Genomic DNA, 27,955 nt, shown 5'->3' on the forward strand with positions numbered 1-27,955 from the left:
TTACTCCCAGAGTAAAGACGTTATTCTCTATGTGCTACCGAACCAACGCTGATGAAAGCAATGTAGTTTAATCAAAAAGCAAACTGAGCATGTGTGCAGGAAAAAAACATACCCACGTGCCGCACACACCACTCCTGCTTGACATTGACGCGCTGCTCTGCTCCCGGTGAAAGTCCCGGTTGTAACATGCACACCAAAAAATAGCCGTGCCGCTCATGCGTTGTGAAACCGGCGTAAGTCTTTTATGTGGAGGTGTCGGCACCCAGTGAGTTTTGCAGATCGACGAAACAAAGTTTAAATAATGTGAGGGTGATCTTAAGCTGGACTCCTGATCAATTTTTTGTATGAAGCAAAAACGAGAGATGAGTAAGGGAGGTAAGACTTGATAAACCTAATTCTCGGCCATGGGTCGGGTCTAAGACAACACAACAGATAATTTTATTTTAAAAAATTGTATTCTATTGAATTGTCTATAAAATTTAATTCTAATGAAATTAATGTTCATGCAAAAGATTTCTTAAATTATCTCTGCATCACTCCTGTTGTGTCTTTAGATTGTTTTCCAGTAACATTTAGGATTAATTCTGTTATTTATTTAGAATAATAATTGTATAATAACAACAATACTGCTATTTTTATATATAGTATATATAGCTCCAGTAGAGCTTTATGTCTAGCAATGCCCCTGACCTCCACAGTGTCAAATCTGTTCCTTTAAGAACTATTTAAAGGCATAATGCTTCATCCAAAATGGGTCAATTAATTTTCAGTAAATATAAAACATCAAAGACATTTTTATACAGTGACTTTTAAAAAGGTTTTTTGTGTGTAAATGCACCTTTTCATTTTACAATAAAATACTTTAACATCAATCAAAAGATTAATTTTTTGCTAAACATTTCACAACACTTTTCACAAAAATACTACAGAAATACATTCTCTCATCTACAATATGACACATTTTTTTCTCCAATTTTCACACAATACCTTTGTAATTTAATTTACTTAATTTTAAAATAGAAATAGAGTTATGTAAAAGTATTGTAGGAGATATGCACAACGTTTGATCAGTTTTACAATACTAAAATGTCTGCATAATCAATAATGAAACTGTATGTATAAGAAAATGCTTACCAAATGTTTATTAAAAATGCCTTAAATGTCTTGTTTACAATACCTATAGTTTTGTTTTACCCGTTGTTTTGTATTATAGAACTTAATAATTAATGTTTCTGAGTTTCTTTAAACATGAAGAATGATTAATGTTTTAATATGGAAATTATTAATCAAATCACTTTCCCTTTCCAGTAATATTTATTTTCAGAGATACTGTAATATAGAAGGAGCTGTCCAACACTTTTGTACCTTTTTTATGAGAACAATTGTGTACCTTCATTTCAATTGTACCATAAAAGGTACCGAATAGTATCATAAGAGGTCAGTGTTAGGGTTCTTTTCTGTACCATGTAAGGTACAACTTATACAAAGGTACAAAACTGTTCCTTAAGAACCATTATTTGTACCACCGTCTACCTTTTTCTCTAAAAGTGTAATAAATAAATAAGATTGTTAATATTTTGTATATATTATATCTAATATTTTTAGGTTTAAAAAATTATATTGTAATAAAACTACTTTTAGATATATAAAAAATGTTTACATTGTTGGAGCCATTTATGGGTTGCAATTTTCTTTCACGCCACTAGAGGCTGTAAATGGTATTTATGCTCTCCTCGCGTGGAGCTGAGGGGGTAGAAGAAGGTCAAACAAACTTTTGACTGTCATGGCTGTGAGAACGGGTTTATATTTGTTTTGATGTTTACTTTTTTAATTTTGACAAAATGGACAATAAATGGATTGGAATATCCAACTTTATTTGCAAAGGTATGGACATTTCACTGTATTATTGACCCGTTCAAGCAACAAACGCGTCAGAACCAACGACCAAATATACGCATCTACATGCATCTTAAATAATTTCTAAAAGAAACAGGCAGATTTAACCCATAAAAATGCTTTATTGTCAAGTTAATGCATTTAGGTTATTTATAATAAGTGAATATATATATATATATATATATATATATATATATATATATATATATATATATATATATATATATATATATTATTTGACTTGAACGAATCTAATTGATTTAATATGTTTAGGTTAGCTATATTTTTACCTTTCAATTAATTTATTTCAGCTTTTTGACTAGAAAATATTTTATAGTTTCAAAAACTACCATTTAGAAAAAGTCTTATATAGCCCAGTGGACCGTGTGTGTGCACAGAGTAAATGTGCTGCACAAGTGCACGTGGCATGAGTTTGAATCCTGACTTATACAAATACTCTGAAATTATGACTTGATGTATTTTAATAATGTTAGGTTTTTATAACCAAAACAAGACATATTTATTCCCAAATTGTTAGTTTGATTGTCAGACCAATGTTAAAACAAAACACGTTACAAAAACAGAGCATTCAAAAACTAACATCTACAGCTGCATCACCCTGGATTCGAACCCATTATCTTGACATGCTAGAACTCTCACGCTACACTAAATCACTTGAAACCTCAACTCAACATTATAATGTTTATTATTTGACTTGAGGGAATCTAATCGATTTAGTATTTTAGGTTAGATGAATTTTCACTTTTAATTAAATTATTTCAGCTTATAGTTTCAAAGTTTCATTTAACCCTATTGTACAAACATGATTAAAAATTAATTATATATAAAAAAAAGTCAAATATGTACTAAAATTAAAATAAAAAAATCTAAAAAATATTATAAAAATAAGTTTGTAATGGGTACAAAAATACAGCGGTCAATTATACTAAAATAACTCTTATATAGTGATGCAGGTTGTTTTATTATCATGTTTGAGTGCATGTACATCTTTGTAATGAAACTTTGTAAAAGAATTCATATATTCCTCCTGGTCATGTCAGTATTCTGTATACAAACAAGTAAATAAATAAATAAGCAAGCAAATGAACGACTGAAAAAGCAAATTAATAATTCAATAAATAAATTTTTTACCAGGAAAACCTGGTTTGGGGATTTGTAATCTCATTTTCAAGAGTGTTCTGACTTATCAGAGCATTGATACAGTGCAACTTGATTTGAAGTGCTTCTTCTATATTCACTTGTAAGTCACTTTGGATAAAAGTGTATTCTAAATGAGTAAATGTCATATGTTTTGTCTTTGTGTTGTGTTTGTGTGAAGGAGCAGTGCGCTCAGTTCAGTGAGATCCTGGGCAGCGTTTCCGCTCGACTCCATCAGCAGCGGCGAGAAGAGGGCGATGTGGAGCCGATCTCGCCAATGCAGTTGCCAAACTCCCAGAAAAAACAGCTGTCAGCCACGCCGGGATCCCGAGAACAAGACTCTCAACAAGTCACCAAACGCCACCGAAAACTCTTAAAAACCAGCGCCATACTGCGGCCGCACACAAACACTTCATCATCATCATCATCGGCATTATTATTATCATCAGAGAAGAACACACGGCGGCTGTCAGACGTTCAGGAGGCCCGCAAACGAAATGTACGCGAAGTCTGCGGGAAATACCGCAGCAATATTTCCCGAACGATAACGCCACATCATGTATCGCGCATTTATGTTGAGGACAGGCATAAGCTTCTGTATTGCGAAGTCCCGAAAGCGGGATGCTCCAACTGGAAGCGGGTCCTGATGGTGCTCGCTGGAGTCGCCAACTCAACGCAGGACATCAATCACGTCGCTGTACATTACGATAATCATCTGAAACGGCTGGATAGCTTTGATCGGCAGGGTATAACGAAGCGTTTGGAAACGTATACTAAAGTCCTATTCGTCCGCGAGCCTATGGAGCGACTAGTGTCTGCGTTTCGGGATAAATTCGAAAGTCCTAACTCCTACTACCATCCTGTTTTCGGAAAACCAATCATATCAAAATACAGAGTGAATGCATCGCAGACGGCACTGAAAACAGGAAGCGGTGTCACTTTTCGAGAGTTTATTCACTATCTGTTGGACGTCCACCGGCCTGTTGGAATGGACATCCATTGGGAAGCTACCAATCAGCTTTGTAGCCCTTGTCACCTCCGCTATGACTTCATTGGGAAAGTCGAAACGTTAGAAGAAGACGCCAATTTTCTTTTGCGAAAAATCAAGGCGCCGGAGAACCTGATGTATCCATCGTTTAAGGACGGGAACCCAAAAGCGGCCAGAACTTCCACGCAGATCACGCAGCATTATTTCTCGCAGCTGAACGCGTCCGAGCGCCAGCGGGCGTATGACTTCTACTATATGGATTATTTGATGTTTAATTACTCCAAACCCTATAAAGACCTGTATTGAAGCCTGTGCTGGAGCCTGTGCTACAGCATTACATGTGCGCTGTCTGCTAGGATATGAGTAATTACACTGCAAAAAAAAAAAAATGCTTTTTACGTTGAGGTTTAGTCTCGATTCTAGTCCAAATATCTAAAAATTCTTACATCAAGAAGCATTAGACAAGTACTTTCTTGTTTTAATAAATAGTGAGTCAAAATGAATTGAGTTTTTCCAGAAATCAAGCTAAGTAAATCTGGGAGGGCAAAATAATCTTGCTTTTTATGTTGTTAAAGATTAAATATGTTTTAAATTGTGCAAATAAAATAACTGATAAAAGTTTAATAATATAAAACAAATATATAAATATATATTTTTTTTAATTGAAAAAAAGCTAGACTCTCAAAAACAACCCAGGCTTATTGCGGATTTGTACCCAGGTCTACATTTCTGGGGACACCAGAGGGCGCAATATACACAGTTTTTCTTTGCTTTTGTTTTACTTAGTTTCTGGAACTGTTCTTTGCCGCACTCAAACCCCTGTCGACACGGTCAATTTTGCTCCGCGACCCAAGTCCATCAGCGTAAGAGAAGAGATACTGGGTGAACTGTAACACTAGAAAAGCCGTCCATATGGAGGTAAGCAGTCAGCAGTAGCGCGAAAAGAACAGAACTGGCATCATACCACCCAATAGCGTTCATTTTACAGGCAAAATAGTGATGTTGAGACCCTGAAGTGCAAGTATTTCGAAACACTGCACCGAAGCATGATCCGAAAAACGTGACTAAGGTGATCTGAAACACCAGGGGCCTCATGTATCAACGCTGATTTCATGCCAAATGTCACGCTCACGTTTGGATTTACTAACGATATAAAGAACGTGAAAATGTGCGTTGGTTCACGCCAACTTCATGTCAGGCGTACGTGCATTTCTTGTGTGTGTTTGTTTTATTTCCTTTGGCGACTCCTAGAGGCAGTTATGTTAAATTGCACACTACAAAGTATCTTTGAGCCGTGCAATGCCAGCTGTATGAAAGGGGATCATTCGCATGTCTAGCAGTTAAATAAGGTTTCCATACCATGCAGTTGACAAGCCAAACATTAAAGCGCAATTTGCAGCGATCGCCGGTTTTCCCAATGTAATCGGAGCGATCGACTGCACACAGTGCTATAAAGGCGCCATCTGAAGACGAATTTGCAAACGTGAATCGGAAACCTTTCCATTCAATAAATGTGCAAATAATATGCGATGCACAAATGCGCTTAACACAATACACACACTTATTAATGATTCCTACTTGTCTTCCTCGTGATAAAGAGTAGGCAAAATCTGATATGTGGCGAGGAAAAAATAAGATTGAGTTCATCAGATGCTGGATTCGAACCGAGTTCATGATTGATAGTGTCAAAACATGGTACCATGCGCTTTACGGGCTACGCCAATCACACTGCTGAAAAACACTCTTTAGTTATTTTATCTCTGTCAATCAAACGGGAAAACGGCAAAAATTTACACCTTTACATCGCACTATTTCCTTAATTCCTTCACAGTGCGATGTTCAGACCCCACTGCGTTAACCATGTCAGCTAAACTCTCCCACTCTATATTTTTTTTCTTTTGTTATTAAGGACAAACTTGCAAATAACACCATTTTTCTCCGGTCTACTTCCAAAAGCAGCACCTCCAATTCACATTCTGTTCAAAGTTTCTCTTTTTGCTTGCTTTTGCCGTTGCTTTTTCATTTGGTTTTGCCAAAGTAGAGTCATTAGCATATTTATAAGGGGGAGGAGACAGGGAGGGGTTTTGCGCACGTGCGCTCAGTTTCACGTTAATTCGGATGTACAATAAGAATATGCGTGGGATTCTGCATACACACTGTTTCATACATCTGAATTTTTTACTGTGTACGCACATTTACAGCTTTGTGCGTACGCAATGTTTTAGTATGAATTCAACACAAGTCTTCGTACATGAGGCCCCTGGTCACGTGACTAAAGCTATTCAAAACATCAATCATTTCATAAGCGTTTTGAGACCTGGCGAATTTGCATTTGACTGACAGTGTCGAAAAAAAAAACCTCATGTATCCTAGTAGACCGTGCGTGTACACACAGTAACTGTGCTGCAAATGGCCTGAGTTTGAATCCTGACTTAAACAAATACTCTGAAATTATGACTTGATGTATTTTAGTAATGTAAATTTTTTTATGACCAAAACAAGACAGATTTATTCACAAAGTGTTAATTTGATTGTCAGATCAACGTTAAAACAAAACACGTTACAAGAACAGAGCATTTAAAAACTAACATCTACAGCTGCATCACCCTGGATTCGAACCCATTATCTCTGCATGCTAGTCTGGAACTCTCACCAATTCACTAAATCACTTGAAGCTTCAACTCTAAAACGAGGGTTTTAAAACCTCGATTTGCTAAACTGTTTCTTTGCTGGAGCTGTTTCAGTGCAATACATAAAAAGTGACCACTAGGTGTCACTAGAGACAGGTTTTGAAACGTTTCAAAGCTTCGACACATTTGTTTCGTCTGTTTCAATGTTTCAAGAAGCCTCGCTTTGCCCACCACTATGAAATGGAGCCAGACGTACCTCTGGGTACATATTTCACGCTCTCCAGAAATGTATACAGGGGTACATATCCACAATGAGCCTACAGTATGTTGCTAAAACTGTTTGGTTATTTTAACCCAATTCTGGGTGTAATAAGGACCAAACCAGTCACTAGGTTCATTTTTAAAATTAAATTAATAGGACTAAATTTAATCCAGTGTTTTGGTCAGTCCATATTTTGCTTTAACTTGGGTTTAAATGACCCAGCATTTCCTAAAGTGTCAAATCTTTGATGAAACAAAAACTGACATTCTCTCATCTCTCATTTCTTGCCCTCAAGGCTGATTTATACCTTTGCGCAGTCACATAGCCCTCGCCGTGGCTGACGCCGACACTTGCCTCTCAAAAAATGCGAAGTAAAATTGGTGTGTCGAGTGTGGCCGGTGCTGAGACCCACAAGGCCGATGGAGCGAGTATTTACTAGTGTCCAGTCCTGTGAAGGAGCTCCAGATGTTTTGCGCTTACCCTATGATTAAAGTTGTTGCACGTCCGCCGGTTCCCACCTCTAAATGAGCGAGTCTGAGCTACGTCTAGCATTCAGAAAAAACAAAACACCCACCAAGATACTCGACACAGAGGAATGTAAAAACCTACTGCCAGCTAGCATTTCAGAAGTGTTATTGCAGAGCAACACAAACAGCGCGCAGAAGTATAAATGCACAACTACTTGCAAGGCAGGCGCGTGGGCATACCTGTCAACCCTCCTGTTTTTCCCGGGATTGTCCCGTTTTTTGCAGTGCTATCCCACTATCATCCCATAAAAGTATTTTCCAAATAAATAATCTAAAATCTAAATAAATAAGAGATTCATTCGTTGCTCTTTAGTCAGAATGTGTAGATTATACAGTGAAGAAACGGCTAAAGGGATTTAATACTTGATTCTACTTCATTATAATAGCTATTAATTTTAATAAGCTGAACTGTTTGCTTATGTATTTGCTGCTAATGTACACTATTTAATTTTTCTTTTGTAAATAATAATAATAAAACATGTTACTGACCATTTAACTGTTTATTTACAATGACAACAGCTCCAGATGAACATATTTAGAAATCCATATTTAGTAAGGGGGGTTGGGGTCAGGGAATCCCTTATTATGGTGGGCATATCCCTTATTTTCACATCCCAATGTTGACAGGTATGGCCGTGGGTCATGCCGATCACTCGATGCAGAAGTATGAACCAGCCTTCACGCTGCCTCGAACCTGAATCCGTCTCTTTCCTTATTCAATTAAACAAAACAGTTGCTGGTCGTTGACTTTCATGGTACTGAAAAACAAACTAAAATCAGTGAGTAGATCAGTGAGTAGTGAACTATTTTGGACTGTAATTACAATAAAATATGAATATAAAAATACAAAACACCAATAAATGCTATAATAGAATCTCATTTCTATAACCAACTCATCCCTTAAAACCAGGGGCGTAGCAACCAGGGGGGACGGGGGGATCCGTCCCCCTCACTTTTAGAGACAGACCATTTAGAAACAGGTGATTAATAATTATATACATATGATCTCATACAGCCGTCCCCCTCACTTTTAAAATGTCCACTACACCCCTGCTTAAAACTCACTGAATTAGCCATATTATTTCTGAAAACTCAACAATATGTTTTGCTTGTCTGGAAAAAGCTTCTTGATTTAAGAGTTTTTTTTAGATATTTGGACTAAAAACCCAAAAAATCTAATTAAGAAAAGCATTGTTTTGCAGTGTAGACTAATCCACATTTACTAATCTCGTCTTCTTGGGAGATTCAGCACTATTATTTGCCACTAAAAATGGTGTGACTCAACAAGTGAATGTGTGGAAACTAAACAGATGCACTCTTGTTTAAAAGTTTGGGGATTTTGATCAAATGTGATTGTTTTTCAGATAAATCATTCGTTCATTTATTAATTTTCCTTCGGGTTAGTCCCTTATTCATCAGAGGTCACCCCAGAGGAATGAACCACCAACTATTCCAGCATATGTTTTATGCAGCAGATGCCCTTCTAGGTACTAGGAAACACCCATACATTCACATTCACACACATACACTACAAACAATTTTGTTTACCCAATTCCCCTATAGCGCATGTATTTGGACCGGGAAACCGGAAAGTTGGAGCCAGCTCCAAGTGGGTGGGACTTGAGCTCCAAGTGGGCTGTACAATCCTGAAGTTTCTATTTATTTAATGTGTTGTACATGACACAGAGTTCAATATTGTGCTTTATTAATGTCTACACCTACCCCAAGCCTAAATCCAATCTTACAGTAACCTGATGTGTTTTAGTAATGTCTTCTCTATAAACACAATCTCACGGCAATTCGTAACTTTTTGATTTAGTGGCTAATTCGTACGAATTCGTACGATCTAATTCATACAATTTAGTACGATTTTCTCATCCCCCAATGACTGTTGGGTTTAGGGGTGGGGTTAAGTGCCACGCCTCCTTTTTAAAATCATACAATTTCGTATGACTGAACTTGTACGAATTAGCCACTAAACTGACAAAACGTAAAATACTTACGTTTTCTCGTGAGATCAGGCTGACTCTACCTACACCACCTACAATCAACCTACTTCTGGTGTAGGTCCCGTCCACTTGGAGGTCTCCAGGCTGCAGTAAAACCTACGTGCAGGAATAAATTACTTTTTAAGATATTTTCACATTAACGACATCAATTCTAAATTCTAATCACATTTTTAAACACTTTACTGGATCTATTGGTCAAATACAGCCGCCTTTAATTCCAAATTTGTAAAAATCTCTTAAACCTTGAGCTTTGAGTCACAGGAATGAATAACTTTTTATGTTTATTAACATAAACAACATCAGTTTTGAATTATAATAAGTTTTTAAAACATTTTACTTAATTATTTGATCAAATACAACCTTTTTTAATTGTTATTTTTTAAACTCATCAACCCCAAACTTTTGAATGGGAACGAATAGGGTGTATTTTCGACCAATGAGCTGTCAGGGTGGGCGGTGCTATCCAATATGACATCAAGTGATTGACAGGAGCTCACTGATTTGTTGTGTCACACCTGTTAAGATCAGAGGACTGTATTTACATGGTAAACATAGACATTTGTGAGAGTCAAATTATCTTGTTGTGTTATAGCTCTTACAAACCATGTTAGCAAGGTATTCTTTGCAAAGTAGGTAATACTACGGTATTTTGAGTGCACCGTGGAAGTAAAGTTCATATACTATGGTATTTTAGGATACTTCCATGAATCCTGGAATAGTACAGCACATGTATAAACAAAACATGGTACTTTAAGTGTATTATTCTGATATTAATTGACTATTTACATGCTACTCACAGGTATTTTTAAGAATATAGTATATACAACATCAATACATGTGTACCTATACATCCATTTATATATATATATATATATATATATATATATATATATATATATATATATAATATATATATATATATATATATACACACTACCTGACAAAAGTCTCGTCACCTATCCAAGTTTTATAAACAGCAAATAATAACTTGACTTCTAGTTGATCATTTGGTATCAGAAGTGGCTCATATGAAAGGTAAAGGCCTCTAGATGACGCTTATTTGACCACAATAAAATATGATCATGGCTTGATTATTGAATGATTTTATTAGGACAGTAAGGTCTGACTTTGCTTAGCCAAAAGTCTTGAACAGAAATAATGTCCAGTCTAGAATATGTGGTCATGCTGCAGTGGAAACAGAATGAATATTGTGTCTGACTCCATCATGAGCTTGGAGGACTGCATCCATACATCTCTGCAATGACTCAAATCACTGATTAATAAAGTCATCTGGAATGGCAAAGAAAGCCTTCTTGCAGGACTCCCAGAGTTCATCAAGATTCTTTGTGTTCATCTTCAATGCCTCCTCCTTCATCTTACCCCAGACATGCTCAATAATGTTCATAGCTGGTGACTGGGCTGGCCAATCTTGGAGCACCTTGACTTTCTTTGGTTTCAGGAGCTTTGATGTGGAGGCTGAAGTATGAGAAGGAGCGCTATCCTGCTGGAGAATTTGCCCTCTCCTGTGGTTTGTAATGTAATGGGCAGCACAAATGTCTTGATACCTCAGGCTGTTGATGTTGCCATCCACTCTGCAGATCTCTCGCACGCCCCCATACTGAATGTAACCCCAAACCATGATTTTTTCTTTACCAAACTTGACTGATTTCTGTGTGAATCTTGGTCCATACTGGTTCCAGTAGGTCTTCTGCAGTATTTGTGATGATTGGGATGCAGATCAACAGATGATTCAGCAGGAAAATCCACCTTCTGACACTCCAAATGATCAACTAGAAGTCAAGTTACTATTAGTTGCTCTTACAGCTGGGATCCACCACAAGACTTTTGTATATAATACATATATACAACATGGTATATTATATATATAAAATCATGAGTAAATCAGATAGAAATAGCTTATTTTGGAGGTTACCACTCTTTACATAATACCACATTTGTTTGAACACACATTCAGAAGTATACTCTATAAATACCATAGTACATGAATATAGAAATCATCCAGTATATCATCATATACCATGGTATTTTATAAAGGGTTTCCTCCTGTCATACATGCACACATACAGTGTATCCTGAAAGTATTGATAGCGCTTCACTTTTTCCACATTTGTTATGTTACAGTTTTATTCCAACATGGATTAAATTCATTTATTTCCTCAACATTCTACACACAATCCCCCATAATGACAATGTGAAAAAACAGTTTTTGAAACTGTTGAAAATTTATTAAAATTAAAAAAGCTGCTAAATCAGATGTACATCAGTATTCAGCCTTTGCTCAATACTTTGTTGATGCACCTTTGGCAGCAATTACAGCCTCGAGTCTTTTTGAATATGATGCCACAAGCTTGGCACACCTGTCTTTGGGAGTTTGTGCCCATTCCTCTTTGCAGTACCTCTCAAGCTCTATCAGGTTGGATGGGAAGCAACGGTGTACAGCCATTTTCAGATCTCTCCAGAGATGTTCAATAGGATTTAGGTCTGGGCTCTGGCTGGGCCACTCAAGGACATTCACTGAGTTATTGTGAAGCCATTCCATTGATATTTTGGCAGTGTGCTTTGGGTCATTGTCCTGCTGGAAGATGAACCATCGCCCCAGTCTGAGGTCAAGAGCTCTCTGAAGCAGGTCTTCATTCAGGAGTCTCTGTACATCGCTGCATTCATCTTTCCCTCTATCCTGACTAGTCTTCCAGTTCCTGCTGCTGAAAAACATCCCCACAGCATGATGCTGCCACCACCATGCTTCACTGTAGGGATGCTATTAGCCTGGTGATGAGCGCTGCCTGCTTTTCTCCAAATGTAATGTTCACTCCAAAGAGTTCAATTTGAGTCTCATCAGAGCAGAGAGTTTAGTTTCTGATGGTCTGAGAGTCCTTCAGATGCCTTTTGGCAAACTCCAGGCGGGGAGAGTCTTCAGTCTGGCCTCTCTACCATACAGGCCTGATTGGTGGATTGCTGCACAGATGGTTGTCCTTCTGTAAGGTTCTCCTCTCTCCACAGAAGAACGCTGGAGCTCAGACAGAGTGACCATCGGGTTATTGATCACCTCCCTGACTAATGCCCTTCTCCCCTGATCACTCAGCTTAGATGCCCGGCCAGCTCTAGGAAGAGTCCTGGTGGTTTCAAACATCTTCCACTTACGGATGATGGAGGCCGCTGTGCTCATTGGAACTTTCAGAGCAGCAGAAATGTTTCTGTAACCTTCCCCAGCCTTGTGTCTCGAGACAATCCTGTCTCTGAGGTCTACAGACAATTCCTTTGTCTTCATGCTTGGTTTGTGCTTTGGCATGCACATCAACCCTGGGCCCTTATATAGACAGGTGTATGCCTATTCAGATCATGTCCAATCAACTGAATTGATCACAGGTGAACTTTAATGAAGCTGCTGAAACATCTCAAGAGTGATCAGTGGGAACAGAATGGACCTGAGCTCAATTTAGAGCTTCACGCCAAAGGCTGAATACTGATGTACATGTGATTTTACAGATTTTTATTTTTAATAAATTTGCAACAAACTCATAAATTCTTTTTTCAGATTGTCATTATGGGGGGTTGTGTGTAGAATGTTGAGGAAATAAATGTATTTAATCCATTTTGAAATAAGGCTGTCACATAAAAAGTTGTGGAACAGTTGAGCGCTACGAATATTTTCCGGATGCACTGTTGATATTAGTATATTAGGTAAAGCAGTCACTTCCCTTTAGTAAAGAAGCACACTCCATCACTCCTGCGCTACTAGAGTAACTCGGCTGATATTTTCGGATGACTCTATAATCTATCTCTAATTGTAAAAAGGGCATTCAGAGGACTCTATTTTTATATGTATTTGTAAAACTGCTTTAAATGTGATCGATGCTTTTGTGCAAACTCATCTCTGAAGTCACTGACCGTCTGTGAGTGTCAAATGACCACACTAATGGAGACTGATGTTTATAGACTGAGGTGTGTGTGAGAGAATGAGTTTGTGTTTATGTGTGTAAGTCTGTTTGTGTGTGAGTGAGAGAATGTGTGTGTTTGTGTTTATGAGTTTAAAAGTGTGTGCGTGAGATAGAGAGTGCAGATGAGTTCATGTGTGTGTGTGTAAGAGAGACAGAGAGATAGAAAGTATGAATGAGTTTGTGTGAGTGTGTGCGTGTGTGTGTGTGTGCATGCGTTTGTGAGTGTGTTTATGTGCAAGAGTGTATATGGGTTCATGAGTGTGTGTGTGTGTGTGTGTGCGCGTGTGCGGGCATTTGTTTGTAAGTGTGTTTGTGTAAGAGTGTAATACGAGTTCATCAGTGTGTGTGTGTGTGTGTGTGCACGCATTTGTTTGTGAGTGTGTTTATGTGTAAGAGTGTAATACGAGTTCATGAGTGTGTGTGTGTGTATGTGTGTGTGTGTGTGTGCGTGTGTGTGAGTGTGTTTATATTTAAGATTGTATATGAGTTCATGTGTGTGTGTGTGTGTGTGCGTGTGTGTGCGTGTGTGCGTGTGCATGTGCGTGCGCTAGTTTGTGAGTGTGTTTATGTTTAAGAGTGTATATGAGTTCATGTGTGAGTGTGTGTGCGTGTGTGTGTGTGTGTGTGCGTGTGTGTGTGCGTGTGTGTGCGTGTGTGAGTGTGTTTATATTTAAGATTGTATATGAGTTCATGTGTGTGTGTGTGTGTTTGTGCGTGTGCATGTGTGTGTGTGCGTGTGCGTGTGTGTGTGTGCGTGTGTGTGTGCATGTGCGTGCGCTAGTTTGTGAGTGTGTTTATGTTTAAGAGTGTATATGAGTTCATGTGTGAGTGTGTGTGTGCGTTTGTGAGTGTGTATGTTTAAGAGTGTATATGAGTTCATGAGTGTGTGTGTGTGCGTGTGTGTGTGTGTGTGTGTGCGTGTGTGTGCGTGTTTATATTTAAGATTGTATATGAGTTCATGTGTGTGTGTGTGTGTGTGTGTGTGCGTGTGCATGTGTGTGTGTGCGTGTGCGTGTGTGTGTGCGTGTGCCTGTGCGTGCGCTAGTTTGTGAGTGTGTTTATGTTTAAGAGTGTATATGAGTTCATGTGTGAGTGTGTGTGTGCGTTTGTGAGTGTGTTTATGTTTAAGAGTGTATATGAGTTCATGTGTGAGTGTGTGTGTGCGTTTGTGAGTGTGTTTATGTTTAAGAGTGTATATGAGTTCGTGTGTGTGTGTGTGTGTGCGTGTGCATGTGCGTGCGCCAGTTTGTGAGTGTGTTTATGTTTAAGAGTGTATATGAGTTCATGTGTGAGTGTGTGTGTGCGTTTGTGAGTGTGTTTATGTTTAAGAGTGTATATGAGTTCATGAGTGTGTGTGTGTGCGTGTGCGCCTGCGCGTGCGTGTGCTAGTTTGTGAGTGTGTTTATGTTTAAGAGTTTATATGAGTCCATGAGTGTGAGTGTGTGTGTGTGTGTATTAGTGTGTGTGTGTAAGACACAGAGAGAGTATTTATGAGTGTGTGTTTATGTAATTATGTTTGTGTGTGCGTGCGTGCCTGCATGTGTGTGTGTGTGTTGATGAGTTTATAAATATGTGAGAGAGTGCATGAATTCATGTGTGTGTGTGTATGTGTATATGAGTGTATTAGTGTGTGTGTGTTTGTGTGTGTTTCCAGCATAGCTTATTATTAAATGACTATAGAAGCGAACAGATTTTATTTATCCACTGCAAAGCTGCACAGTCTAAGAGCTGTAGATGATGATGATGATGATGATGATGATGAGCAGAATATATTTTCCTTTATTTTATTAGAGAGAGTAGATTTATGGAGACGACAGATGATGGTCAGTGTTTGACTGAATCAGCTTTATAACCGTGAGTGTTTCTTCTGTCATCCCTCACACTTCTTTAAGAATACTTTATAAATATATCTATATCTAGAGATCTCTATGATATATCACACATACAGTAACTGGTGAATGTATAACTGTTGTTGGTGCAGAACTGTACACATCCATATGATCTATAAGCCCTTTGCCTTATTTGACACTGCCAGTGTTTCAGGAAGAGCTGCAGTCGCAGTCAATAAACATTTTGTCTATGGCTGTCTTCGTCTTCTTTTTCATGTCTAAATTGTGTGTGTGTGTGTGTGTGTGTGTGCGTGCGTGCGTGCGTGCGTGTGTGTGTGTGTCAGGAGATGTACAGTATGTCAAGTGGAGCATCATCTAAGTTTAAATAAATCCATATTCTTTCAGAAATAATAACATTTCAAGTGTTCACACTTAGATATTGCTTGACACTCCACACTGGTTTGGCATGCTGTCCTGGGAGAGAACCCTGAGCTCCTGTCTGGTCATTTAGCACGTAAGGGGGTCCGAGATCAGGTATTCTCAAGAGCACCCCTGGTGAAAAGAGGAAAAGGAGGAGATGGGGTGGAAGGAGGGATTTTTCCAAAACGAAGATAAGGCAGTAGGGTGAAATCGGTCTATTTATTGCAGGCTTGGATCAATCTGATTGGATTATTGCTGATTACAGATGAGAGACCAGTTGTGATCAATCATATAATGTGTTCCTCTCGAAATTAAGCTGCGGTCACACTAGAGTTTGTGTGTGCGAAATTCTGTCATATGTCGCTACGAAAAGGGGTGGGATTAAACAAGATGATTAGACATTTAAAAAAGCCAGCGATTGCTCCATGTTTTAAATTTCTGTGCAGAGAGGTCATGTTTTAATCCTCGATTGGTCTCACACAGTCAAGTAATGCGATTTCGCAGGTCAGAGTTCACCAAGCTTGAACTTTGCACCAGCAGCGACATGCGAAACTTGACGCATGACCCTGCGTTTCCGGTCTGACGCATTCGCGTGCGTATGAATGGAAGTCTATGGGAGGAAAAGCCCAGTGTTCTGCGGTCACACTAGAGTTTGAGCTTGCGAAATTCTGTCGTACGTCGCTGAGAAAGGGGCGGGATTAAACAAGATGATTAGACATTAAAAAAAAGCGAGCGATTGCTCCATGTTTTAAACCAGAGAGGTGCTGTTTTGATCCTCGATTGGTCTCACGCAGTCAAGTGATGCGATTTCGCAGGTCAGAGTTCACCAAGCTTGAACTTTGCATCGCAGCAACCTGCAAAACTTGATGCATTACCTTGCGTTTCTGGTCTGACGCATTTGCGTGCGTATGAATGGATGTCTATGGGAAAAAAAGTCAAGTGTGACCGCAGCTTCAGTTTGTGAAACTTCACTTATATTGATTAGTTGTTGTTTTTTTTCAAAGGTGTTTCAACGGTATGGGCCAATTGCATGAATTAAGATTTTAAATTATACAATATGGCGCTGCAGTGGCGCAGTAGGTAGTGCTGTCACCTCACAGCAAGAAGGTCGCTAGTTTGAGCCTCGGCTGGGTCAGTTGGCGTTTCTGTGTGGAGTTTGCATGTTCTCCCTGCGTTCGCGTGGGTTTCCTCCTGGTGCTCCGGTTTCCCCCACAGTCCAAAGACATGCGGTACAGGTAAATTGGATAGGCTAAATTGTCCATAGGGTATGAGTGTAAGTGAGCGTGTATGGGTGTTTCCCAATACTGGGTTGCAGCTGGAAGGGCATCCTCTGCGTAAAACATGTGCTGGATAAGTTGGCGGTTCATTCCGCTGTGGCAACCCCGGATTAATAAAGGGACTAAGCTGAAAAGAAAATGAATGAATGAATGTAATTATACAATATTATATATATATTTTTTTTTTATTTATTCATTCATTCATTTTCTTGTCGTCTTAATGTCTCTATCTTTTAATAAGTACTTTATATCCTGTGATTTTCTAGAAAATCTAGAAAAAAATATTAGAAAATATATATTTTATTATAATTGTGCACCCTGAAAATGCTGGGTTGTGTTAACCCAATGCTAGGTCAAATCAAACCCAACAGTTTGGTTTAAAAAAATGTATTTATATTGAATAAAATACCACAACACTGGTAACACAGCACTTACAGTATTAGAGTGTGTTAATTAAACAAATTTTATTAGATTTTGACTTTTAAGTATTAGACAAAAAGGCATTCTAATACTTTATATCAAATTTTTATATAAATAATTTACAAAAAAAACATATTTCTCTGAGTTTTTGGAGTCTTAAAGTTGAGTGCATATATATATAAACATCACAAATGTATTCATTTTGACGTTATTTAAAATTAGGAAGTAGACAATATAATTAAATGTATAATACTTTGTATGCTTGAGTTTATATGTGTGCATCTTAAAGTATCTTAAATACTATGAAAAAATGCATGATTTTATATATATATATATATATATATATATATATATACACACACACATACACTTGAAGTCAGAATTATTAGCCCCCCATTGATTTTGTTTCTTTTTTTATATATATTTCCCAAATGATGTTTATCAGAGCAAGAAAATTTTCACAGTATGTCTGATAATATTTTTTTCTTCTGGAGAAAGTCTTATTTGTTTTATTTTGGCTAGAATAAAAGCAGTTTTTATTTTTTTAAATCCATTTTGAGGTCAATATTATTAGCTCCTTTAAGCTATATTTGTTTTTGATAGTCTACAGAACAAACCATCATTATACAATAACTTGCCTAATTACCCTAACCTGCCTAGTTACCCTAATTAACCTAGTTAAGCCTTTAAATGTCACTTTAAGCTGTATAGAAGTGTCTTGAAGAATATCTAGTCTCATATTATTTACTGTCATCAAGACAAAGATAAAATAAATCAGTTATTAGAGATGAGTTATTAAAACTATTATCATTAGAAATGTGTTGAAGAAATCTGCTCTCCGTTAAACAGAAATTAGGGAAAAAATTAAACAGGGGGGCTAATAAATTTGACTTCAACTGTATATATATATATATATATATATATATATATATATATATATATATATATATATATATATAAATTATCAATGTTTTGATGTCTTTGAAAATATATTTACAGAGTTTATTGGTTAATTCACCGAAATGTTCTAATAATGATTTATATTTTTATTAATTCATTCATTAAATAATCTTCAACAAATTTCAACAAATCCTAATAAATATTTACTCAGAACAATACAACACACTAACCACAATCAACTCTCATCTATTTTTTATTATGTTTATATTTATTTCCTTTATTTATTGACTATTTGGTGTCACTCAGATATGAATATCGTTTCTGGTTGTCTATCATGCAGAGGAGACACTAAATCTTGTTTTACTGACTTATAAAATAAAAACAAAAGCATTGACTGATTTTACAGCAGCTGCTTCAGATGATCTGCTGTCTGCTAACATGAATCAGCGAGTAAATCACATCAGATCCTGAGGACACACACACACACACACACACACACAAATGAACCCGTCTTCATGGTAAACACACCGTCAGCTCACAAAACGCCTAATTGGATTATTTACTCTGCGTCTTCAAACCATTTATGAGATATTTTATGATGCCAAAGCTGCATTCAGCAACCCGCTGTTTCATCTGACTGAATTTCAGAGCTTTGACAAATGACCTGCTGAAAGAAAAACATCCTTTATAAATACATCCACTGTATTTGACATGCTGAAGCCGTTTTCTGTCAATACGTTTCAAAAGACTTTAGACGAATAACAATGTGTAGTAAACAGTGCGTGTTCAGGTTTATAATATAATATGACACTACCAGTAATATCTAATATAATCATGATGGAAGCCAGTTACTGCCACTGTGTGAACAAAAAAATAATGCTAATTGTTAATGCACAATTTCAACATTTTTGCTCACAATTACAGACATTGTTAATAAGATGTGTGAGGTAGTCTAATTTACAAGATAGAAAAGTCAGCAATCTGGGGTATAAACTTTGAAACTAAATATATAAACAGAATTGAAAGCTAAAAATAGCAAGTTATTTCAAATGTAAAATTGGGTAAAATGTGGATAAACCCAAAAAATTGAGTTACATCTAGGCTATAAATTAATTTAAAGTATTTTACATTTACATTTGGTCATTTAGCAGACGCCTTTATCCAAAACGACTTACAAATGAGTACAAGGAAGCAATTTACACAACTATAAGAGCAGCAGTGAACAAGTTTCAGGTGTGTAAAGTCTAAGAAGCAAAAGCATTAGTAATTTTATAGCCTACACTGTAAAAATTATATGATCAATTAGTCCTGTCAGCATATGCTTTTAGTTCAGTGTAACTTATTAAACTAAGTTAATTATGTTCTAACTTTATTTTATAAGTTATGTTTTAGATCAGTTTAACTAATGTAAGTTCAATGGATTCATATTATTAATTTGATTCAGCTTGAAAATTGAAGGCAACCAGGGTTTTTTTTACAGTGTAGGTTTTGTCCATATTTTACTCACATTTGAGCTTAAATTACCTAGCATATACACACTTTATTATACACTTTAGAGTGTATACAATGGTGCATGGAAACTTGTAATTGTAAAGTACGCTGTTAAAAAATGACTTTAAATTCACAGTAAATTACTGGCTAATAATTGCATTACTTTTACAGTAAAAGACTGTATGTAAATTCACAGCAAATTACCGTAAGATACTTCACAGTAATTTACTGTGATTTTGTTACATTAAATTACTGTCACATTACAGCCATATAGTGTAGTTTAAAGTAGATCCATTGCTATGATTTTACAGTGGTATGTTGTAGAATTAACTATATTTTACTGTGAAGCAGGCTTTCCTCGGCTAGTCATTCTGACATTTACCCTGACTTTGAAATCATTTTGGGCGTTTAACAGTGTTCGGTTTTATGAATCCATTACTTTTGTTCCAGTTTATTAAGTTTTTGGCTGAGCACAAAGTTATGTTCATTAAAAAGTATTTTATATTTCCATGTTAACGTTATGAAATAAATGAAAGGTGCAGTCCACCCAAAAATGAACATTGACATGACATTCATGTCGCTTCAAAACAGGATGATTTTCTTTCAAGTTATTTTTTAAGATGTTACCAAATAGTTTTTGGGGCTGCAATAACAGTCTGTTATTTCTAAATAATAAAAAAGTGCCAACACTAGCATAAACGTTCATTTGTATTAATGTCTATGTTGAATAAAATAAAAAGAGGCTTAATTCCTGTAACTAACATGCAAAAGATAAAGCCTTTTTACAGTAATTTGCTGTAATCATGCTATTTTGATTAACTTCACATTAAAATTCTGAATAAAACACATTACTGTGAATGTTTACAGTTAAATCCAGTAACGTGATACTAATGTGATTTACTGTGAAAAATTACAGTAACGTTGTGAAAGTCTGGAGTTTTTTTACAGTGTTTAAGATATAAACTACCTCATAACCCTGCTGAAAAAACTACTTAAACCAGCATAAGCTCATTGGCTAATTTTAGCTGGTCCACTAGCCTGGTTTTAAAGGGGTTTTCAATAGTATCTGGATGCAGCCTTTATGATGCAAGCTGAGATAGCATCGCTCAGAGATGCAATGTCAGACACAATGCACTCAATGGAGCTAGTGACGTCACTGTGAGGGGTAGGGTTAGGGGTGGTGTTAGGTGAGCCCATTAAAAAGCATTGCATGCAGCTCAAATTGCATCTGCACCGAGTCTGAAGTAAGCTAAATGACCAGCTAAAAACAACTAAAATCAGCCTGACCAGCCTGGTTCGAGCTGGACAGCTGGTTTTGGCTGGTAAAGTCTAGATCGGATACGCAGCCGGCCGGAAGTGCGATATGTACATCAAATATAGTAGCATTTTTTATGACACTGTATAACAATAATTAATATTTTTACAGTACTGTGACCGTTGAGTTTAGGGTTGGGGTGGGGGTAGGCGTTAATGAAATACAATTTATTGGGTAATTTAATAGATAGCATAAATAATACTCTGTACAGCTACTGTTTTTACATTACCGTGACGGTTGGGTTTAGGGTTGGGGTGGGGGTAGGTGTTAATAAAATACAATAAATGGTAAATGTAATAAATAATATAAATAATTATCGTTAACTTCTGGCCGCAATCATATCCGATCTAGCAACAACCCAGCCTGGCTGGCCAAGCTGGTTTTAGCTGGTCATCTCCCTGCCTGACCAGACTGATCTCACGAGAAAACGTAAGTATTTTACGTTTTGTCAATTTAGTGGCTAATTCGTACGAGTTCAGTTGTACGAAATTGTACGATTTTAAAAAGGGGGCGTGGCACCTAACCCCACCCCTAAACCCAACCGTCATTTGGGGATGAGCAAATCTTACTAAATTGTACGAATTAGATCGTACGAATTAGCCACTAAATCAAAAAGTTACGAATTGCCATGAGTTTGTGTTGGCCTGACCAGCTAGACCAGACTGTAAATGGCTGGAAACAACCATGGAAATGGCCAAAACCCCTCTAAAAACAGGCTGGTCAACCAGCTTAAACTAGCTAACCATCCTGGGCTGGTTTAAATGGATTTTTTTTAGCAGGGAATATGAATAAAAAGTCAAAGTTTTGACGTAATTTTGAATTGTGAGTTGAAAATTGCTATATAAACTTTAATATAAATTCAGTTGTGTACTGCTAGATATTAACTGGGAATTGTGAGATATAAACTTGGAATATGAACTGTATAGGATGCTATAAAGTCAGAATTGTTTGATATAAACTTTAAATTGGGAGATTAAAAACTCTGAACTGTGAGATAAAACTTGGAATTGAAATATAGGCCTACACTTTAAGCTATAAAGTCAGGACTGTGTGATATTGTAAGATGTAAACTCAAAATTTACGATATAAACACAGAAGTTATAAACTTAGAATTAAGACAGTATAGGCTTTACATACAAAATTACAAGATAGGCGAATCAAGAAATAAAATTGTCTAGAATGTAGGCTACTCTAGGCTAAACTGGAAAAAGTCAGATTTATTTATTTATTTATTCATTTATTTATTTATTTTAAATACTACGGTGAACATTGTCATCCATTCCAACAGTTTTTTTGTCTTGCTACAGTAACTAATGCTAACTTTGCACCGGATGTCTCGCAGGTTCAATTTGCAAATGGCCGCATCACCTCTCTTAGCATAAACATAAGTTGGATATGTTGATAACAACGAGTTTTAACCATTCATTTCAGACTTACATAAACGATTTAAGTTATGAGGCAGGTGACAGATCAATTTCAGATCAAATTATTCAGAAAAAAAACGGAAACTTCTCGTCTGTCCGCCAATAATGAGAGGAGCGGGAGCGCTGAAGGAGAGACTCCGCCGCGGGTGACAAGACGCCCGGCTGGAGAGTCCTAGAACCCCGCGGTCCGACACTCAATCTTCCGGTCACAGTTTGAGGAATCAACTGGCTTCAAAACTGCTCCATGTGCTGAATCTGTGGCGGAAAATCACAATTGGGGTAAAGTTGGTTTTATATTCGGACTTTCTCCTTAATAATATAACGTTAAGTGTTATTTGCATTCTAAATAGGGAAATCATATATTGGTGTACAGCTAGTATTATAGTCACACACTGGGACTCTCCTTAATGATATACTTTCAGTAAAGTTTTCCTTGCAAATTCTATATAGGAAAGTCATAAAGACCATTTGTCATAAAGACACAATGTGGTGATCAAACTATTTAACCTATCTCTGTAACAAAAGGTCATTCAAAAACAACCTAATGTTAAAGAAGAAGTCATTACATTATCAATATGTGGAGCTTTTTAGATTCTTGAAGCTATGTCAATTAAAGCAGGAATTGTATTTAAGACCATTGTTTTTGTTTGTGTCCCGCAAAATGGTCAATATTGGGGTAGAGTTTGCTATATTCGCACATTCAGAGTTTCTCCTTAATTTCAGAAGTGTTCTTTGCAAGTTCTAAATAGGAAAGTCTAAGACCATTTCAATGTGGTTATCAAACTAATATCCATAAAAGAAGGCAATCATAACCCAATGTTAAAACGGCAATCATTACATTATTTGTCATGTGGAGCTTTTTATATTCTTGAAAGCGATGTAAATTAAAAATGTAAAGTAGGAAATGTGTTAGGACCATTATTGTTTATGTATGGTCAGTATTGGAGTAGAGTTGGTTATGTTTGTACATTCTCCTTAATTTCAGAGAAGTGTTATTTGCAAATTCTGAATAGAGAAATCAAATTAGCTTCCAATGACTACAACATTGTTCACAGTCAATTAAATAGAGCTAATGTTATTTTGAAATCATACTTGCATGGGATTTCATAGGGAATTTTTAAAGACGAAGTTTTGCTTTTATATTTGGATATTCAGCTCCTTAATATAGCCTAATATCAGAAAACTAGTGTTTGCAAATCCTTAATAGCGAAATCAAATTAGCATCCAATGACTACAACATTGTTCACAGTCAATTAAATGGTGCTAATGCTGTTTTGAAATCATACTTGCATGGGATTTCATAGAGAATTTTTAAAGAAGAAGTTTTGCTTTTATATTTGGACGTTCGGCTCCTTAATATAGCCTAATATCAGAAAACTAGTGTTTGCAAATCCTAAATAGCGAAATCAAATTAGCATCCAATGACTACAACATTGTTCACAGTCAATTAAATGGTGCTGATGTTGTTTTCAAGTCATATTTCTATGTGATTTCAGAGTGAATATTCAAGGTAACGTGGTAAACACAATACAGGGACTTTGTCACAAGTTGTCACTGTTCAAAAATGAACAAATGTGCGAATGTAAACCCAACTTCACCTCAATAAAGTCACACAAGAGCTTTTGAGCTCGCAGTAGGCTATGTAACAGTTGGAATGTAATGCACTTATTGACAGGCAACAACATTAAAGGGACAGTTCACCTACAAAATAAATAAAAATCAAAGTCCACCACTTTTGCTGCCATTCGAAATGTTGGAGTTGATGAGATTTTATATTTTAATCAAAAGAAGGCTCAATCAAAGATGCTGTAAACAAAAACTGAAACTTAAACTAAATAAAACTTGTCATTTTATGTGAATATATTTTAAAAATAACAATTTTGTCATAGTTTATTCTTCCTCCGCTTAAACCTGTTTGAGTTTCTTTCATTGTGCTCTTTGAACATAATAGAAGATCATTTGAAAAATGTTGTAAACCTGTAACCATTGTCAATGGTTTCTAACATTCTTCAAAATACCTTATATTTTCATCAACAAAAAACAAAACTCCATAAAACCTTGGAACCAGTAAATAGTGAATATCTGTTGCTTTTAGGGGGGTGAACAATCCATTTAAGGGTGCAGCAGCAGGAGCTAAGCATTATATACAGTAAGCATATTATATAAACATTACCACTAAAAGCTTGGGGTCAGTACATATTTAAATAAAAAAAAATAATAAATCAATGTTTTTATTCAGCAAGGTAACTGTAATGTTGAATAGCAGCCACAAGATGGCAGCACTGTATACACAAGATGTGCTTTATTATATCATATTTCTGAAAACAGAATCAGTTTTTATATCGTAACCTTAACATTTCATCTCATATATGACTTTTTGAGTCATAATTATGCATTTTAATCTTATTGATGTAATACTTTTGACTTTTCACCTCATAAATGACTTTTAATGTTACAATGTTAGCTTTTTATGTAATAAACCCAATTTTTCATCTCGTATATGACTTTTTGTTTCGGAATTATGGATTTTCATGTCATAAATTACTTTTATTGTCATAATGTTGGCTTTTTCTGTCACAATTCCAACATTTTGATTCATAATTATGCATATTTCACTTCATTGTTGACAATATTTTAGACTTTTCGTCTCATAAATAACTTTTAATGTCACAATGTAGGCTTTTTATGTAATAATTCTAACTTTTCATCTCGTATATGATTTATTAAGTCATAATTATGCATTTTTCAGCTAATAAATGATGATGTCAATTATGCATTTTATCTGATTATTGATATAATAGTTTTGACTTTTTTTATTTCATAAACGACTTTTAATATCATAATGTTGCTTTTTTTTGTTATAATTCCAACTTTTTATCACATGAATGACATTAAATGTTATAATATTGGCTTTTTCTGTCATAATTAAAAAAAATTTAAAAGAAAATTATGTATTTTTCACCTCATTATTGACAATACTTTTGACTTATCTCATAAATGATTTTTAATGTCCCAGTGTTTTATGTAATAATTCCAACTTTTCATCTCATATATGAGTTATTGTGTCATAATTATGAATTTTCATCTTATAAATGACTTTTATTGTCATAATATTGGCTTTTTAAGTCATAATTATGCATTTTTCACCTCATTATTGACAACACTTTTGACTTTTTATCTCATAAATGACTTTTATTGTCACAATGTTAGCTTTTAATGTAATAATCCTAACTTTTCATCTCATTTATGACTTATTGTGTCATAATTATGCATATCCATCTCATAAATGGCTTTTAATGTCATAATGGTGACTTATGTCATAATTCAAACCTTTACTCTAGTATATGATTTTATTTCTGATCTTCTCAGGGCTGTTTATGCTAATGAGGGAGAGATGGTCACTAGTGGGCGGGGCTTTCCCCTTCTGATGACACGTACAAAGGGAGAATGTCAATCAAAGTGTTTCTGCAGACTGTTTATATCAAGTCTGTTTATTAAAGATTGAATTAATTCATGTTTAACATTAGATGCTGGAGATATTCACACACTGCTGACACACAACTGTGTGTAAACCCCTTATTAAAGTGATTTTTGCATAATAGATCCCCTTTAAAACATGAAGACACATGTCTCAATAAGAAATCTCTCGTGAATAACCTCAAGTCCACACAGCTATACCAACACATGCATGTTTTTCTCTGACAGTGATATAAAAATCCAGCACATGAAGGCCAGAGAATGGGCTCAGATAAGCATGAAATACTAACAGGAGATGAGAATAGAGACGTGTGTGTGTCCGCCGGCGTCACTATAAACGACACCTGCTTTAGTGCCGCCAGGCCTGATTGTTATTCTTATAGGGTCATGCATTAATGCATATGCGCTCATTTACATACACGCCCTCCCCTCGCCACGCCAATTCCCATATTTGACTGATTATTCCTTTCGCTGGCTATAATTCAAAAGCAGCATTATTCAGAATATCAAAATACAGTTGATTATGGCATGCTGGAAATATGGCATTCATCACCGTGACATTTACAGAAAGACAAAGCAAGGATTGGACACGTTTCCTCATCAGTATGGAGACGCCGTGTTAATTTTTGAAAAGCCATCATTGGTTTTTATTGCTTTTATAGGCGCTGCAGTCGCCCAAAGCGATGGATGCATCAAAGACAGATGAACAACAGCAGCACAAGAAGACTTTCTGATGCTCTCCTGACACAAACTCAACAAATATATCAGACACGATGAGAAAAATCGACGTTTAACTACTGATGCGCTTGCTGTTCATGAGTGTGTGTTTGAGCTAAATTGTATACAAAAGAATGCAATTTGAATTAATGCATGAAAAGGAATTTATTTAATTGCAATTAAATGCAAAACAATTAAAGAATCACAATAGAGGAACTGCAGTTTTGGTAACAATTGAATATCTTGTTTTTTTTTTATAAGAAAGAGAAACTAGGGATGCACCGATTAGGCATGAGCCAGAATACGTTTCTGACGGTATGATAACCTTGGATAAAAATATCCCAGTTTTACAGTATTGTGATTACTGCTCTACAACAGTGGTTCTCAAACTGGGGGTCATGACTCCCACAATTCCAACATTTTGAGTCATAATTATGCATTATTGGCAATATTGTTGACTTTTCATCTCATAAATGACTTTTAATGTCACAATGTTGGCTTTTTATGTAATAATTCCAACTTTTCAATTCATATATGAGTTAGTGTGTCACAATTTTAACATTTTGAGTCATAATTATGCATATTTCAACTCATTATTGACATAATTTTTAAATTTTCGTCTCATAAATAACTTTTAATGTCACAATGTTAGCTTTTTGTGTAATAATTATGCATTTTTTATCTAATTATTGACAATGCTTTTTACTTCATCTCATAAATGACTTGTAAAGTCCACAAGGCTTTTTAATAATTTCAACTTTCCATTTCATATATGAGTTATTGTGTGATAATGATGCATTTATATCTCAAAAATGACTTCTAATGTCATAATGTTGACTTTTCTGTCATAATTCCAAATTTGAGTTGGAATTCTCATTGTTGACAATACTTTTGACTCTTCATATTAAAAATTAATGTCACAATGTTAGCTTTTTATGCAATAATTCCAACTTTTCATCTCATAGACGATTTATTAAGTCATAATTATGCATTTTTCAGCTAATAAATTACTTAATGTCATAATGTTGGCTTTGTCTGTCATAATTCCAACTTTTTGAGTAATAATTATGCGTTTTATCTGATTATTGATATAATAGTTTTGACTTTTCTTCTCATAAATGACTTTTAATATCACAATGTTAGCTTTTTAAGAAATAATTCCAACTTTTCATCTCATATATGATATTAAATGTTATAATGTTGGCATTTTCTGTCATAATTCCAACCTTTTGAGTCATAATTAGGCATTTTTCGTC

The 27,955-nt window shown here is 35.9% G+C and overlaps 1 protein-coding gene across 2 annotated transcripts; it reads left to right on the forward strand.

Moving 5' to 3' along the window:
• Positions 1-1,759: 1,759 nt before the first annotated feature.
• On the forward strand, positions 1,760-8,849 carry chst8 (carbohydrate (N-acetylgalactosamine 4-0) sulfotransferase 8). 2 transcript variants are annotated; one of them, XM_056478215.1, is made up of 2 exons: positions 1,760-1,884; positions 3,236-8,849. In XM_056478215.1, exons 1-2 carry the CDS (start codon positions 1,816-1,818, stop codon positions 4,346-4,348), a joined length of 1,182 nt encoding a protein of 393 aa, XP_056334190.1. In that variant the 5' UTR covers positions 1,760-1,815; the 3' UTR covers positions 4,349-8,849. The 2 variants fall into 2 exon arrangements, with proteins under 2 accessions (XP_056334190.1, XP_056334191.1); XM_056478216.1 differs by having other exon boundaries at positions 3,242-8,849.
• Positions 8,850-27,955: the final 19,106 nt, after the last annotated feature.

Source organism: Danio aesculapii, chromosome 18, assembly GCF_903798145.1.
Source record: "Danio aesculapii chromosome 18, fDanAes4.1, whole genome shotgun sequence".
Lineage (NCBI taxonomy): Eukaryota > Metazoa > Chordata > Actinopteri > Cypriniformes > Danionidae > Danio > Danio aesculapii.